General features: G+C 31.6%; 2 protein-coding genes and 1 pseudogene across 2 annotated transcripts; 2 read left to right on the forward strand and 1 right to left on the reverse strand.

Moving 5' to 3' along the window:
• Positions 1-4,205: 4,205 nt before the first annotated feature.
• On the reverse strand, positions 4,206-8,393 carry LOC132942486 (craniofacial development protein 2-like). The gene is made up of 2 exons (XM_061010905.1): positions 7,701-8,393; positions 4,206-5,432 (listed from the first exon to the last, which is right to left on the reverse strand). Exons 1-2 carry the CDS (start codon positions 8,391-8,393, stop codon positions 4,206-4,208), a joined length of 1,920 nt encoding a protein of 639 aa, XP_060866888.1.
• Positions 8,394-8,657: 264 nt separating this feature from the next.
• Positions 8,658-9,464, forward strand: LOC132942493 (uncharacterized). The gene has a single exon (XM_061010920.1). The coding sequence runs from the start codon at positions 8,658-8,660 to the stop codon at positions 9,462-9,464; it is 807 nt and encodes a 268-aa protein (XP_060866903.1).
• Positions 9,465-12,627: 3,163 nt separating this feature from the next.
• LOC132942496 (uncharacterized) lies at positions 12,628-13,616 on the forward strand (annotated as a pseudogene).
• The last annotated feature ends 4,750 nt before the right edge of the window (positions 13,617-18,366 follow it).

An 18,366-nucleotide genomic window follows, 5' to 3' on the forward strand; every position in this document is an offset into this window, starting at 1 on the left:
GCGATGGAAAAAGTACCAGGACAACAAGGAAAAATAATTAAAGAAAAATTGTTATATTTAATTGAAAAAAATGTTGGATTCCGTATTACGTTTACTAGTTACCACTAAATCAAGATGAGTTGAACCCAATCGAACTTGTGTGGTCGTCCGTCAATAATTTTTTTTTTTAAATTGACGAACTCGATATTAAAGATACTGACGTGAACAATCAATAAGTAATAACAATATAGGTACCGAAGTATAGTATAAAAAATCCTAGGCTAACAAACCGTCTCCGTTTACAACCGTTTTTCGTATACAATGATAATATTATATATTTATATCATATTATCATTGAATTCAAATTTAATGCCATCCATTCATAGGCGAGTCTAGGATTCGTTCGCCGGTATAGCCAAGAAAAATTTTTCTTAAGATGAAACATACAAAAAGTTATATAAAAATAAAAATAAAAATAGTAGACTTTTTTCTATTTCATTTTTTTATACCTACTTATTTAATTTATATTTCAAGATTTTAAATAAATTATACCATAAGTCTATAAGTAATTTAATTATTTAATGTTGATTGATATAAATAAATCGTATATTACTATATTACAGTAATACATGGGAGCCCCCCTAATGTGTCACACCTCGTGGTTGCAGTCCTCCCAGCACACCCCCCCCCCCCCCCCACTCCTATAAGTCGGGCTCTAGTCATTAGTAGTAAGTAATAATTTATTGTATTACGCGTGTGTGTTTGTATAAATAAATCCTAATTAATACTAATTATTTAAAATAATAATTTAATACAGCCGCCAGACCAAAATCTCAATAGGCCGGGAATTTCCCGGTGAGCACTGCCGTCGCTGGTAGTTGCACACGCCGTTGTCACGTGTCAGCAGAAGCAGTAGCTGTGTTATTTTGTGGGGACACGTTTAGACTTCAAAGTATTAAAGAGGTTAAAAGATTATTGCTGTTTATCGCTATATATACTCGTTGACGGGAATATTAAAATTCAGTTTCAAATTTTTAACTGTAAATTACTTCGTTGATTCTAATAATTTTTTAAGTTATAATTATAATTTATAGTTGTTTGTTTAACTGTTTTTTTTAAAGTTATGAATTATTTCGTTATACTTTTGATTAAATCACTGAAGTCAAGCAATCCGGTTTACGACAATATCAATTGGACAGCCCTTGTTAGTCGTTACGATGTTAACCCATCTATTCTTAAATAAACAAACAAATAACTATATCGCTATATGGCATGTGTAAGCCTGTAAGTATAACCTGTCAGCTTACCTAAACAAAAAAAAAAATTTTTAAAAAACACACCTCATTGTAAAATCAATCCATGTATTGCTCTACTCAGAATCTAAAACTAAAAATTTGAAAATGTTCGTAGACAGCTCAAAACGAGTCTAAATATTTTGAAAATGTTAAAGTGTATAGAAAATTAAATTAAATTTACACCCTAACCAAAATCGATTTTCGTAACAAAAAAAAAACTCAGATCTAAAATCAGTAAGTAAAATATTGTAAAATAATATATTTTTTTAACATTTATTCAACATAAAACATATAATTTCTGTTATAATTATTTTTTTATACATGAAACGAAGAAAAACACATTACATCATTTATAGAATTTTTATATAATATCAATATACAAATTATTATGTTTTTCTTGGGTCCGGAAAAATATTAATAATATCTATAACTGTACCGACAATAGTTTTTTTTTTTTAAGATGTCTGCCCTTTTTTATTAATTCATCAATGTGGTCTTTTCTATCTTTCATATGGTCCCATAAGTTCTTTTGTATCTGGTCGTCAGTTGGAACGATTTTAAATACTGTCATTTAAAATCGGTAACCTGACCAGCGGTCACCGGCCACTTTTATTGGAACATCAAAGAATTCTTGTTTATCTGGCAAATTATTCCAAACTTTCTCTTGCATTTTGTCCTTAAGGTAATTGAAAAGTCCATTTTTTGGCATAGCTGTTGCTTTACCAAGTGATATAATCAAAAATATAACGAAATAATTCAAAACTTTAAAAAAACAATTACACATACAACTATAAATTATAAATATAACTTAAAAATTATTAGAATTGACAAAGTAATTTACAGTTAAAAATTCCCTCTGTGAAAAACGTAGAACTTGACTTAGTATAGAAGTTACAAAACGATTTTATAGGGAACTTCTCAATGTGAAATAATGTGAACGTCTGTATGACGAATTAAAACGTTTTCAAAACGAATAGAAGTTCTACAAATACTTTTTGAGATATCGAACACCGATGTATAAAATAAATTATTTTATAAAATTAGTCATAAATTACAGTAGGGTTGATATGTTTCATTAATTTAACTTCTCAATTGTATTATTATTTTATCATACATCGTATAAGTATTTAAATGTTATTAATTAAGAACCTAATTATAACGAAAATAATATCTTCTTCTTCTTCTTCAGCTTTTACTGTCCTTGAAGGACTTTCGCTGCCTCTACTACTTTTTTCCAACTATCTCTGTCAATACTGTCTTCTAAAGTTAGTCCCTGGGCGCACTTGTTTATATCTTCTTTAACCCTGTCTATCCAGCGCTGTCTAGGGCGACCCCTAGGTCTTTTTCCATTGATTTTTCCTTCCAGAGCTTTCTTTAGAATACCATTTGACCTCCATACATGGCCTGCCCACTCAATTCGTTTGCTCATAAGGTACGCGTTGATACCGGGTTTTTGATAAATTTGTTGTACTTCTACATTAGTTCATCTTCTGTAAACTTCATTTTCTAGTATAGGTCCATAAATCCTTCTAAGAACTCTTCTTTCGAAGCAAGCCATTTTTTCCTCATCTCCTTTAGTAGTCGACCAAGTTTCACATGCAAATGTTAGAACTGGCCGTAGGAAACTTAAGTACAGGCGTTCCTTTGATCGTCTAGAGAGGAGCTTTGATTTGAACAATTTTTCCAAAGCGTAGTAACCCTTATTAGCGGCTGATATCCTAATTTTAATTTCATTATGCATGTTATTGTATTGATTTATGTTTGCCCCGAGATATTTGAAGTTTTCCATTTGTTGGAAGGTATAGTTTTCTACTACTAGGTCCGAGATATCCCTTGCTCCCCTTGTCATGACTAAATATTTGGTTTTATCCTGATTTACTTCTAGACCCATTGGCTTCGCTGCTTTTAACAAATCATTAGTTATTATCGTTACATCTTGTCGCGTACTGCCTATTATAACTATGTCATCAGCATAGGCGAGTAGTGTACTATTTGATAACAACTCCATGCCTTGTCGCATTGGCATTGACCTGATCACTTTCTCAAGCGCTAGGTTAAAGAGAACTGGTGACAAGGCATCACCCTGTTTGAGTCCTGTGCTAACCTCAAAACTGTCAGATGTACCATTGCCAAACTTCACTTTGCACATTGTATTCGTGTTGCATGCTTTTATGAGATCGATAAGTTTTTTGGGTATTCCAAATTCTTCTAGGGCCGCCCACAGTTTATCTCGAACTATGCTATCGTAAGCCTGCTTGAAGTCAACAAAGCACATGTGGACATCCTTATCGAATTCATAACATTTTTCCATCATTTGTCTGATTGTGAAAATATGATTAGAGGTGGACTTTCCTCTCACAAAACCACTTTGATAATCTCCTATTAAATCTTTTGAATATACCTCTAATCTTCGTAATAGTGCCAGGGATAGGATTTTGTAGCATGAGTCTAAAAGCGCAATTCCCCGGTAATTGCTTGTGTCCATAGGGTCGCCTTTTTTGTATATGGGACAGATAACGGCTGTTTTCCAATCTTCAAGTATTCGGTTAGTATTCCATATTTCTTTTAGTAACCCGTGAATTTTGGTCACAAGTTGTTGAGTACCAATCTTTAATAGCTCAGAATTGATATTATCTTCACCGGGGGCTTTGTTGTTTTTCAGTGTCGCGATTATATCCTTTACCTCCTCGCGGTTAGGTTCCTCTACAAGAGGTTGTGCCGTATGGTAGATCATATTTACACTTTCTTCCCTAACTCCTTGATCGACATTTAAGATGTTTTTAAAATGTGCTTGAAACTTCTGGATGATGCCTTCTTCATTTGTTATCAAGTTTCCATCGTTGTCCTTGACCATACGAGTTTGAGCTTTAAATCCTTCCTTTATCGATCTGCATTTTTTGAAGAACAACCTTGGGTTGAGCCTATGTTCTTCTATTTTTGAATAAGTCCTTTTTCCGCTTTTCTTTTTTCCTGTCTCAAGATTTTGCTTGCAGCTTTTTTGTTTTTAATAAATTCTGCTATATTGTCAGGAGAAGGGTCTTGTATCCTTTTTAATCTTGCTTCTGCGCGTCTTTCTATGGCTTCCTTACACCGTTCATTAAACCATGAATTCTTACCGTTGAATGTGTTTTCTTTTTTAAATACTTCAGCTGATTTGTTTATTGAATCTTTAACTATGTTCCAAGTTTCTTCAAGGTTTTGCTCTGTATTTTGGGATGTTTTCATTAGTTCATTATTTAGAATTCCTCGGTATGATTTCACTTTCTCTCGATCCTTTGTGTTTTCTATTTCCAGGCGGGTTCTACCTTTTAGTTTTTTCTGCTTCCAACTATTAGCCAGTTTGGTTCTAAATGATGATATGACCAGGTAGTGATCTGTGTCTCCATCAGCTCCTCTATAACTTCTAACTTGTCTAACACTAGATCTGTATCTCTTATCTATAAGTATATGATCGATTTGACTTTTAGTTCTTCCATCTGGAGATACCCAAGTTTGTTTGTAAATTTCTTTACGTTGAAACTGGGTACTACTTATAACTAATCCTTTGGTTGAGGCAAAGCTGATTAACCTTAGTCCGTTATTATTGCTTTCACTATGCATACTTTCTTTTCCTATAGTGTGTCTAAAAGCATGCTCACGCCCTACTTGAGCGTTTTGGTCTCCAACTAGAATTCTTATGTAGCTTCTGGGTATCATGTCGTATACTCTTTCTAGCTTATCGTAGAAAGAGTCTTTATAATCATTATCTGCTGTTTCAGTTGGTGCATAACAGTTGATTATTGCTATATTAGAGGTTTTCCCTTCAATTATTATATAGCATAATCGGTCATCAACTGCTTCGAATTTCTTTATTAGTTTTACTAGGGACTCTTTTACAATAAAACCCACTCCGTGTTCGTGTCTTCCATTACTGCTTCCACTATAAAATATTATCATGTTATCTGATTTTAGATGTCCAGATCCTGGCCATCTCACTTCTTGGAGGGCAACTAAATCTACATAATATTTCTTGACTATACTAGTGATACATTTTAGTGCCCCAGGTTTATATAAAGATCTAATGTTCCATGTTCCAAATCGAAATACTCCAGGTTTTCCAGGCTTAGTTCCATTTTTATTTTCCAAAAGATCTGTCCGAGGCTTAGTAGTAGCAGGTTTCTTAACAATGTTTTTTTACTAGGACGGGTCGTTAGCCCGTCGCTAAACCCCCAACCTGGAGGACCAGACTACCCCAACTAATTAAAGTCAGGGTAGGGCTACTGCAGTGCACTTATTGAAGTACACTGGGCGATGGGAGCGCCAATTTCCCTACGCCGGCGAAAATAATATCATATAATATAATTAATACCTAAATAAAAACAAGACATTTTGAAACATAAAATTTGAAATTAATTAGAGCAACATGTATTCCACATTATTAAATATTATATTGATAATGGTCAAATAAATTCAATGCATTTTTAAAATACCTTATATGTATATGTTTTATGAACTATACCTAACGATGATATATTATATTATTTTTATGTAAGAAATATAGAATTATGTGCACTGCAAAGGTACATTATTAATGTTAAAATATGTAGTTGCTTAAATTTAATTGGTTAGTTGTTTTAATTATTTAAACATAGCCAGTAAAAATTTACAGTGGGTAGTTGGATATTTCACTGATGAAAACAAGTACTCGGTTATACCATATTGTTGGTTAATAACATGTGGCAATCTATGCATATCAAAATGGCCAAAATCTGGCCATATTAATTCACTGATACAGACATTTTGTGAACCGGGAAGCGATTGGCCCACATATCCTGTCAAAATTGTATCAGAATATTTTGGTAAGTATGGTTATACTGAAGTAATTATTTTTTTTTTAATTCATACAAAATGTATGCTTACGTTAAAATGTACTAACCACGATTAAAGGTAATATAGGTATATTTTTAATTGTGCTTCTAACCAATACTAAAATAATAATTAAGTGTATTGCATACCTAGGTACATATATTTCTTCTTCCTCTTCGCCTTCCTCCCAACTATTTGGGGTCGGCCACCTTTGCCCTAAACCTCCTTTTTTCTCAATTTTTCACATCCCCTATGCACACACCAACAGCCTTCATATCATTCTCAATCCAACCATCTCTTTTTTACCTAACCTAGGTACATATATTTAACTTTCATTTAATTTCAGACAATATTACTTTTTTTTAAAAACATATTTAGACAGTTATGACGAAGCTGCGTTCAGAGAACGCCAAATTTTTATTTCTGCTTCATCATCGGAGTCAGAAGAACATGTTGTTCAAAATAAAAATACAAATAAAAGAAACAAGCATGTTTATCCAGTCCATGAAGATAGCATTGATAGTAAGTTCAGTTAAACAATACATTACATGTATACCTATATATTTTATTTATAAATTTATCTTCCTGATTACGGTTCTATGATGATACATTTTGGATGCATAATTTTCAAAGATAATTGGTAATTTAATTGACTTGCAATTTTCCCTATTTTGATGTATAGTATTCTATCATACGTGTATAAAAAAATATATTTGTAGTGCTGATAACAAAAAATAGTATTACCTATACTAATTCTTTACAAATTTGAAACATAGAAAATAGAAACCTAATGATGATACCCATTTCTAAGATGTTATATCAATTTTATTGGATTACTCAAAAAAGTTAATCGAACTATTATATGTATTTTTAATATTTAGTACCTACAAAGTTAACGTTTGTTTGTTTGAGATTATTTTTTATGCATTTTTAACATAAACAATAGGTAGGTAGGGGGACGGAGTGGCCGAGCGGACTAAGGCCGTCCTCCCACTAGGGCAACGCGACGCGACTAAAAAAAATAGTTGCCTAGCAAAAAATCGTACGATCTGATTTCGTGAGTTCTGCACACTATAGACGATGTTTCAGCAACTAAAATTGGTCAGTTGCAAACGTGTCGTCCTCTGAATATGACGATGCCATTGCATTATACTGGTATTATCAAAACCACAAGAGACGAAAAACGAAAAGGAGATATTGGGTACATCCTTACATACAGAATAATATTAATTGTCGTATTTTTGTTGCCGAAAATGAATTAATACAAGATGACGTTAAATTTCAATCTTTTTATCGAATGTCGAAAGAAAGTTTTAACTTACTTGTGGAAAAATTTGGACCAGAAATTGAAAAACAAGACACACATTTCCGCCGTTGTATTTGTGTACGTGAAAGACTACTAATAACATTGAGGTAATGGCTTAATTTTTACTAACATAAAAATAATTATACTAATATAAATAAAATAAATAATTATTATGACTCATATAATATTTAATATTTAATTTAATATAATAGGTAGTATACTCCTTGTAATTTATTACATATACATTTTTACATATTTATGAAATCTTGACAAACATTTTCGTTCTGGTTGCTAACTTCAGCTGCCACATATGATTCTTCAGGAGAATGGATTGGCGTGAAACTATTTGAGTGGTTATAAGAATATAATGATGAACTTGAGAAAGTTGAAGATGTAGTCGGAGGACGAGATGGATTGAACTTGGTTATTGGTAATTGATTTTGAGGAGTCGGATTTTCAGTTAAAATGTCATCGACCAAATCCAATACTTTTTTTTTAAATATTCTCATTTGTTGATCAGTCATGTTCTTAATATCTGGTAACAAACTAAGAAGAAACATCTTTCTTGGATCAGTTTCACAGGACTTTTCCTTCTTCATATTCACGAAATCAATAAAGGACTGGTCTACTTCGCTAACATCTAATTTTCGTTTCTTTTTGTTACCATTTCCTTGGTTACGTTCCTGTACAAGAGGAAGACGACCTTTTTCATTGTTTGGTTTTTCAATGTTTATAATTTTCTCGGTCAAATATTCTTCTTGTTCTACAATATCTTCATCTTGGACTTCAGTATCGCTTTGTTCATTATTTTCAAATGTAATTTCATTATCTGAGGTCGGAGAAGGAAGATTTCCCGGATTAGTTATATCAGTGTTGGGTTTTACATATGGCAAAAGAAATTGTAAATATTCATTCAAATAATATGGCTTCTTTGCTTTTCTAGAAGATCCACTAGGTGCTGGTTTCATATTCCTGACAAATACAGTTCTTAAATTTTTCCATTTTTCTTTACACAATGAAACTAAAAATAAAATAATACAAAAATAATAAATAATTGAAATATACATATACATAAATAAAAAATTACCTAAAAACTATTTTTTATTAGATATTTGGCGACGGGCTGCACTTATTCCAGCCTATCAATTTATTTTGCTCGAGGTGCCAACACAATCGGTAAAATAATTTCAGAATCTACTCAAAAAATATGGGAGTGTTTATTTAATGAATACATGCCTATACCAACCGAAGAACAGTGGATGTGTATAGCAAATCAGTATAATAGATTATGGAATTTACCAAATTGCTTAGGTTCAATAGATGGGAAACACATAAGAATACAAAAACTCCCTAATACAGGATCCACTAATTTTAATTATAAATCATACCATTCAATCGTTTTAATGGCTTGCAGTGATGCAGATGGAAATTTTATTATGATAGAAACTGGTTTCGCTGGTAGAAATAGCGATGGAGGTATCTTTCGAGCATCAAGAATGGGTCGGTGGCTTGAAAGAAATGGTTTAAATATGCCACATCCTAAACCATTGCCTAATGACCCTAACGACATTTGTTTTCCTTATTATTTTGTAGCTGACGAAGGATTCCCTTTGAAAAAAAATTTAATGAGACCATACCCACAGAGAACTTTAACAAATAAAAAACGAATATTTAACTACAGACTCAGTAGAGGTAGAAAAACTGTTGAGTGTTCATTTGGTATGATGTCACAAAAATTTCAAGTACTATTATCACCAATACGATGTAATAACGAAACTACTATTAACAATATAATAAGATCAGTATGTACTCTCCACAATTTTATACGTAAAAGGGAAGGTCGACAGTATATAACTTCTGTTGATTTTGATGAAAACTGTCCAGAAGACGTTCAAGTACCAGTTGAGTTTCTCAGAGACAACGACGATCAAAATGAGTTGCTGAGAACACGAGCGGCGAGTGATATGAGAGATTATTTGTCTTCATATTTTGTTAAGCCTTATGCATCGCTGCCATGGCAGTGGAATAAGTGTGTATAATTATTAATATTATGGTCTAAATATTTGATAATAATTTTCTTTTAAATTTGTTTTGAAATAAGTATATGAAAGTGCATTTAAATGCATATTATTATTAATTATTATTTGTATTATTTAGCTATTGTATTATTTTGTATTTATTAATACGGTAAACTGCATAACTTGTTTTCATATCTACTTAATACAATAAATAAATATAATTCATACATACCTATTTGTTAAAAACAAAATACTATACGTAATATCGATGACCGATAATATTAGTTGTCAAATATTCTGGATGGGTAGTATTCTATATCAATGTATTTAAATTTGAAATTATATGAATATGATCTATTCTTACTATTTTTGTTAGTAAATTTCTAAGCAAAAAAAAAAATAATAATCAGAAAAATAAAATTGTATAAGCATAGATAATTTAGTGATAAATTCAAATCTGTTTTCTAAATTAATATCAGATCATTATATTGGGCGTAGTTATTGAAATCGTGAGCTATGTTTTCGAAAAATAATACATACTTCTAAGGTGGGCCCAGGGCCCCCACATTCCTAAATCCGGCCCTGACTTTATACCATAATGGTTAGGTTAGGTATTGTTAACATATTATGTTACAATAAATAATATGAACTAATAATAAATAGTATTACCTGTTTCTTTAACTTCTTCTGCAATTTTTGACCATGCCTTTTCTGTTAAATCTTTTCTGGCATATTCTGGTAATTTGTAATTATATAAACACGGATATTTTTCCACAGCCTCAACTAAGTTTATAGTTAACACACACTCTTTTTTCGACATAATTTTATAATTTTAGTTATCTATATAATAATTATATCATATAATACTATTACAATGAAATAATAAAATATAATGAAATAAACACGAGTATAATTCAAGTGATGTAGTGGCAACTATTCATCAAGCGACTGACAGCACTAGTCGCGCGCGATTAGTTATTGTCGTGTCGCGTCGTAGTCACATCGTGTCGCGTCAGTGGGAAGTCCCCGATATATTTATCCGTGTTTTATAAGACAAACGATTATCACGCGATATTTATTTAAAATCGCGTCGTGTCGCGTCGCCCTAGTGGGAGGACGGCCTAAGGCGTCGGCTGCGACGCAGCTGACCCGAGTTCGATTCCTTGGCCGCGGGCGGCATTTTTCTTCGGGCAAGTCACGGTGTCCGGAGAACAAGTGCCGCCATCCCCCACCCGGGCATGGCAGATACCTACAGGTGCCCAAATTAAAAATTCTGCCAAAACAAATCACGTGTATAACAAATCTACAGTACCCTCCCCTACAGTATCACAGGCTAATGACCTAATAGTCGAAGCCTTAACACTAATAAAAAAAAAAAAATAGGTAGGTAATAATATTAGAACTACTTCATAATGAATATTGAATTAGATATAAGATATTTTAATTATGGTAGTAAGAATTTAAAAAAGAGCAGATCCAGTCTATAGAATCTGATTTTGAGGCGCATGTAAAGGATTGGTTCAGACATGGATCTCAACGCTTTGGACGCGAAAAAAAATGAAATATTTTCTTTTTGACTACCTATAAACTATCATAATTTTTAATAATAATCTAAAACTTCCAAATGTATTAATCATACATTATATTATTTGTTTTATTGTAAGGTCCATCAAAGGCAGATGGTTTTTTTTTTGTAACAACTTTTTTATTTTATCAACAACTCATATTTTTTAATTGAAATAGAAAATTTCATTTTTAAACGAAGTTGTTAAGTTATTACATTGCAATATAGTTTTTTCTAAATAATGGTCATAAATAATATACCTTTGCAACATTTATTACAAATTAATATTATAGCTATGAATTCAAGGCTGGGCAAGAAACAAAAAAGCTCGTCTTTTAAATTTATAATAATTACAAGTTAACTAGAAAATTAAAGTATCTTAATTTAGTTGAAAATCGGTTTCTTTTTTTCCATAGAAAATTAAAAATTATACCTTTTTCAAAGCTAACAAATAGTAATTTAACAGAGTCTCACAGTTTTAAGTGAATTGCTGTAAGTAATTAATAGTATATACTATAATACTTCAATTAATGATGAAATCCAACAAAATAATTATTTTTATTTATTTGTTTACCTAATGATCCACAGCTATACTAAATTATATTTACCAAATAAATGAATATAATATAATTACATCAAAGCTGGGAAAATTAGTCACTTTTTTCAACTAGTTAAAGTTAAGTTAGAATATAAGTTAGTTTCTGAAATGTACCTAATTTATAACTTAGTTAGATAGAAGTTAGTTTGGTGAAGATAGTAACTTAAGTTAGAGTAGAAGTTAGAATTTAGTTTTTTTTTTTAATTCAAAATATAAATTTAAAAAGAAAATAACCTTAATTTCTTGGAATATCAGTCATTAGAATACAGAAAGTTTAACAAAACCAGAAATTAAAAAAAAAAACTACAAAAAAAACTGCTTCAATATACTTATGAAGAAGTCAATAGTAATGAAGGCGCAAACTATACAAGCTATGGTAATCCTATTTTGACAGATGATAATAAAAATTATTATTTAAGGGAAAAGTTACGTAATTGGGTGATTAAATACCATGTTTCACATAACTGTGTTGATAAACTATTGTTAATTCTGATATCTTTTGGTATAAAAGTACCAAAAACAACTAAATAAAGCCACAAAATTAGTATTGTTCATCCTGGATCATATATTCATCTGGGTGTAGAGTTTATGCTAACTAGAATCTTAGCTTCACATAAACTTAGTTCAATGTAACTTGTTACATTGAAAATAAGATACCGATAAAATTGAGTGATAACATTGATGGTTTGCCATTAACATCCAGTTAGAAGTCCAGTTTTTGGCCAATACTTATATCTTTTGTAAATGTACCAATATTATTAAAAACTGTAGTTCCAGTAGGAATTTATCATGGTAAATTTCCAAAACCTTCTTCAAGTCATGAATTTTTAAATCTCTTCATAACTGAAATTAAAGAAATTATAAATAATGGTTTGTGTATTAATAATATTTTACTTAAATTTGAAATTTCCCAAATTGTGTGTGATGCCCCTGCAAAAAGTTTCATGTTAAATGTAAAAAGTTTTAATGCCTATCATGGGTGTAACTCGTGTACAGTTGAAGGTACTTTCATAAAAAATCAAATGGCTTTTTTAGAACTAAATGCTCCTTTAAGGTCCAATGAAACATTTAGAAATAAACTTGATGAATATTATCATAAAGATGCAAGTCCATTGGAAGAATTGCCCATAAATATAACATCGACGGTAGTACTTGAATACATGCATAACATATGTCTCGGTGTTGTTAAAAAGTTAATTGTTTTTTGGACCAAAGATAAAAAGCCTGTCTGACTAATAAATCCTGGTGAAAAATCACACGAATTAGTTAATACTAAATCTTTTTTTACCATCAAAGTTTAATTGTTTGCCTAGAACATTAGAAGAAGTTGAATATTGGAAGGCCACAGAATTTAGAACTTTTTTGCTGTATACTGGCCCAATAGTATTAAAAGGCTGGTTAAAAACTTCACTATATAAACATTTTATGCTCTTAAGTTCTGCTGTTCACCTCCTCATTTCTCCTGAAACTTGTCTCACTCATAACTACTTAGCCAAAGATCGGTTGAAAACATTTGTAAGTGAATATTCATCTTATTATGGTGAAGAATATATTGGTTATAATGTGCATGGGTTGATTCATGTTAGTGATTTTTTTTTGACACATAGTGCTTTAGATACATTTAGTGCTTTTAAATTTGAAAATTATTTACAATTTATTAAAAAATGTTCTAAAAATTCTAAAAATCCACTTGAAGATATTTATAATTGCAAAATCGAACACGTAAATGCTCAATCTAATATTATTCCATCCAATTTCCCTATGCTTGAAAATGAATTGCCCTATGATGATATTGAAAATAATTCGATAACTGAAACATTATATGAGAGAATTGTTTTAAAACAATTTATTGTGAGCTCAAAAAAAGTTAAAGATTCATATTTTATGCTCGAAAATGAAGATTTAATCAAAATGAATAAAATAATTCATTTTTTAAGTGGTAATATTAAACTAGAGGTAACTAAATTCAAATATTCACCTTTTTTTGTTAATCCAGTATCTTCAGATATAATTAAAATATTTTCTGTTGAAGAAATTATACCTGAAACTCGACTTTTAATTAATTTAAATGTATTAAAATATAAATGTTTTACAGTGCCAATTGAAAAAAATAAATATATATCAATTGCATTGCTCCATACAGATTGATTTTAAATTTGTATTATTTATATGATTTGTTAGAATAATATTATACTTTTTATATTTCATTTATGGATTAGTATCTCAATAGGTAGGTAGCTAACTAAATTATTTGTAATTTGTATAATAGATAAATATTATTATATGTATACAGTATACTATACAATATATCTTATTGGTTTTTTTTTTTTTTTTATTGAATTATTTATTAATTTGTGAAATATTAAAATTATAAGTATAATAAAATGTATTCATTTAATGAGTATTATATTCTACATATTTAAGTTATTTATGTTACTGATTTTTTGTTTAACTAATAAAAGTGGTCTACCAAATGAAATCATTGCACGTATATTATTTTATTGAACAGTCATAATAGCTATCTTAATACACATTCATCATAGAGAAATTAAAATAATATATTTTTATATTGTTCCATTATTTTGAAAAAAATCATGTTTGTTGAATCGACATAGAACATAAGTATTAAGTCTTTTATGGTAATTATTAGTATTTAATCAGTCTAATTTTGATGTTTGTCATGGACCATGGTGAGGGAGGGAGGTGCTTTATAATGCCTGCTATCTGTTTCCTCTCACCTACCTCTCAGATATATGTACCATAGCAGATATTTATTAACCTCTATTATACTTCGCAATGTGCACACTAATTGAAGTATTTATATATATCTATGTTTCTCTAATATTATACGATGTGATATTTATGAGTAAATCATGAGAAGTTATATGGATATCACATACAAGTGTTAATAAGGTTATCGCATATGACAACTTCCTGTTTCTGGACATTAAGCGGCACATACTAATCTCGTAGATGTACATGGGCAACAATTTAAGCAGTCTCACTTCTCAATGTTATGATTATGTTACGTCGCTGGGATTACATTTTGACCATAGGGTATTTATTGTCTTTGAGGTGTTTCTCGTATACTTTGAATTGTAAAGTGTCCGCATTGGAACTCCAATATATCCGAGTATTTTGGTTATCGAATTATTAATAGCTTCGTGTGTGGTGATATTTTTACAGTCATTAACGTCTGTCAATAAGTCCGAAATCAAATTAATTTTATTTGACGTCTATTTTCGTAGTTCTAATCCCACCGATCCCAAAATTGATCCGGTGTTTGTCGATGTATTATGATGAACGGTGCTAATTGTCATTTCAGTTTCACGCTCTAAACTCGACACCGGCCCAGATACAACCCAGCCCAACTTTGTTTCTTGAAACACCGGGCCGTTACGATGCAATTTTATTTGTCGCTCGCATAATAAATCGTAAAAGTGCGTGGCACCAATTAAAATATCGATTTTTTGCGGAACGCGGAATAACGAATCGGCTAACTTTATATTTTCCGGCGTACCACATAAATCGGCTATATCTTTTGCTGGTAAGTCACCTGTAATTTTTGGAACCACTAGCATTTTTAACGAAAAATTGTAATTATTGAAACAAGACTCATACCGCGCGTGTACGTATGAGTGCGCGTGTTACGTAACAGAACCTATACCGTTCATTTGATGATTTGTTTTAATTTTTTTTAACTTCAAGGCTTGAACAATTTCTTCAGTTATAAAATTACTTTGTGAACCTGAGTCCAATAGGGATCGACATAAGACTGATATTGGGCACTTCCCTATTGCTCGCACGACGGCCGTTGATAATAGTACGTTCTCGTGATCGATGGACGCATGGACACTTGTCGACGTATTTGCTGCTTGTTGATTTGAAGCCTCATTCGAACTCTTTTCATTGTATTTTTGTGGAATAATTAAATGCAATAACGCATTATGTGCTTTATGACATTTATAACAATTATTTTGCGAAAGACAGCGTTAACTTCGTATTTACGCAAACATACCTTGCAGAGTCCTAGTGCATTGGCCTTTTTATACGCTTCGTTACTGTTAACGATAAAAATGAAGGGCATTTGTAGATCGTATGTGACATGTCACACGCATAACATTTTATCTCCGATGTAGATACTAACGACGTAAAAATGTTATTGTTTTTGCCAAACTTATTTTTTCGATTTTCATTTTTGTTTTCATAGCCAAAATCAACGATTTTAGAAATGTTTTTTGACGACTCGATTGCTTCCAAAACTTGTGAACGCAAATCTAATAATAATACTAAATCTTCCATTTTGGAAATTTCACTTTTTGGAGACTTCATCCCCCATTCACTTAAAGTGATTGCATCCAACTTAGTGCAAATAATATGCGTCAACAGACAACAGTGGACCCCAATTACTTTGCTGTTGCTTCAACGCCTCTAGTGCGGACATTGACCCGGTAATGCGTCAGAAAATTGTCTTAAACTACTTGACGAATTTTCTTTTACGTCACATGTGCCTTTAACGTGTGACTGAATTAATAATTTTTCGTTTCTATATCTCAATATTAACGTTTTACATGCGTCCTCGTAGTTGTTTGCCGTTTTTTCGAGATTTTTAATGCAACTCGCCGGTTCGTTACTTGAAGATGAACGCAAATGAATAAATTTTTGTATCGGCGTTATTTTATCATTTGTATGGACAAACGCCATGAACATATCGTAAAACAGTGTCCACTGTCCAGTCCACGTACTTTCCGTTAAAAACTGGTATATTTATTGGAGCCAGTTTAATTGTTGATGATGCGGAACCGCTGTTATCTACGCGCGATGAAGTTCGCGGGGACGCTTCCGCGTGTTCGTTCGTGTTTATTTCGACGCCCGGTCTATTGGTGTGTTCGTCATTTGCTCAGCTTGCGCGATAATTTCAAAATACATATTTTCGAAGTCTTCTCTGTATTTTGAATGATTTGTGCCATTTGCATGATCTAAATTCTCAATTTCCGACTGTACACTTTCAAAATTATACCATGCCTCTTCCGCTTGTTTACGCCGTGGTACAACTTGAGTTATGTACTTATGTACTTATGTCACATTCGGTCGACCTAATGTACGTTTGAAATCGCGTCAAGACGGCCTTGATTTGGTCGCGTCGCGCAGTCAATACAGTAATATCACCCATATTAGAATACCGTCGTACAATTAAGTGACAAATATAATATCAAGTATAGTGATATTGAGTACGTTAACGACCACGATGTCGATGTTTTTTGTGTCGTTTGTATCGACGGGCTTAATCACCAGATAAGCTCAGATAAGCGCGCGCCGATTTCGATTATACTATAATATATTGTACTGTGAACTACGCTAGCCTGCCTAATTTTCAGGAATTTCACTCTTTATTTTTAGGGAAAGAAATAACTAAAGGAAGTAGGCTAAACTCTTACCCGACTTTTTTGGCTCCGGATTTGCAAATTGGGATTCTTCTCGAGAGACAGTCTATGGTTGGCATACCTCTTGAAAATGGTCCTTTATATTTTTTAAGCCTCGTACTTGAGTTGTGACACGAACTAACGATTTTTTACTAATTAACGATTAACGATTTACTACTTACCGAACTACTAACGATTGCGTATAAGAGCGATAGATCAACTATGATCATTAAACGAACGATTACACTGGTCGTGATATTAATTTATTCTACTTAATTTATTTAGCAGTTAAAAACACGCACTACGTTGCTTTTCAACCACGTAGACGAACGATAATTTTACGAATCCGTTTCGAATGAACCAAATGTTGGGTCGTGGTAAGCAAGTAATAATTAAAACGAATACTTTTAGTGCCTACCCCCCAAGATGTTTTTGTCAGTCGGCAAATTGTAAATTTGGTGAAAAAACTTGACACAGTGGGCAAAATGTCAGGCTTATTTCATTATAGCATTGTCGTCACGGATTGTGTTGTAATTGTAGATATAGCGTTCATAGTATTATTATTTATAATTATAAACTATGTGGACCGTAGACACTAGAGTTGAGCTTAATATATACGATATTATACTTATTACTAATGAGTTGCTTACACTGAATAGTATACTGAAATGTAAATTTAATTTCTGGTAATACCACTGTACGGACTACGGACTGTACTGTTTAAATTGATTAGAATGATCGGAAATATTCTCAAAATACCCGTGTTATACTGTTATCGTGAGTCACGACACAAATAATCTACAACAGCATAACGCGCGAACGCTGTAGACCCTCGGCAAGCTTAGTGTGTGTGTGTGTTTAGATTTGTGTTATTGCTGATTATTTAATATTCTACGTTGGCGATTGCCGGGATAACATAGACGGTTCCATTATTTTAGGCTTATTCTTTTTTCTAGGAAGATTTTTTGAATGTAAGTATTTATAATAATTATTATTTACTATTAAATGTGTTTACTATTTTAAGGCAACAAATGTAGGGATACACTAATTTATTTACCTTATATTATATAATTGTATATTTGTATTACATTAGCGACTAATTATTCAAGGAAGATTTTGAAACAAAGTTTCCTCCTAGAAATCTGTAACTACCTACCAATAAATAATTACAATAATAATAAGTAATATAGAAATGTTTTATATGAATTTCAAAGTATGTACAAGTACAATATCTCGTGTTCTATATTATGGCACACAAACACATTATGTATAAAATGTTAGGTATTTTGATGGGTTTGTTATTATTTTTGGGACCGGTCCAACGTGTGATCTACCGAT

The sequence above is a fragment of the Metopolophium dirhodum genome, chromosome 1 (genome assembly GCF_019925205.1).
Source record: "Metopolophium dirhodum isolate CAU chromosome 1, ASM1992520v1, whole genome shotgun sequence".
Classification (NCBI taxonomy): domain Eukaryota; kingdom Metazoa; phylum Arthropoda; class Insecta; order Hemiptera; family Aphididae; genus Metopolophium; species Metopolophium dirhodum.

Bases quoted from the DNA above. Each gene is read 5' to 3' on its own strand.
- LOC132942493 (XM_061010920.1), top strand. From the start codon at position 8,658: ATGCCTATACCAACCGAAGAACAGTGGATGTGTATAGCAAATCAGTAT.
- LOC132942486 (XM_061010905.1), bottom strand. From the start codon at position 8,393: ATGAAACCAGCACCTAGTGGATCTTCTAGAAAAGCAAAGAAGCCATAT. The intron at 5,433-7,700 runs GTTTGTCAAGAT...AACATTGTTAAG, and splicing joins TTAGCAACCAGAACGAAAAT to AAACCTGCTACTACTAAGCC.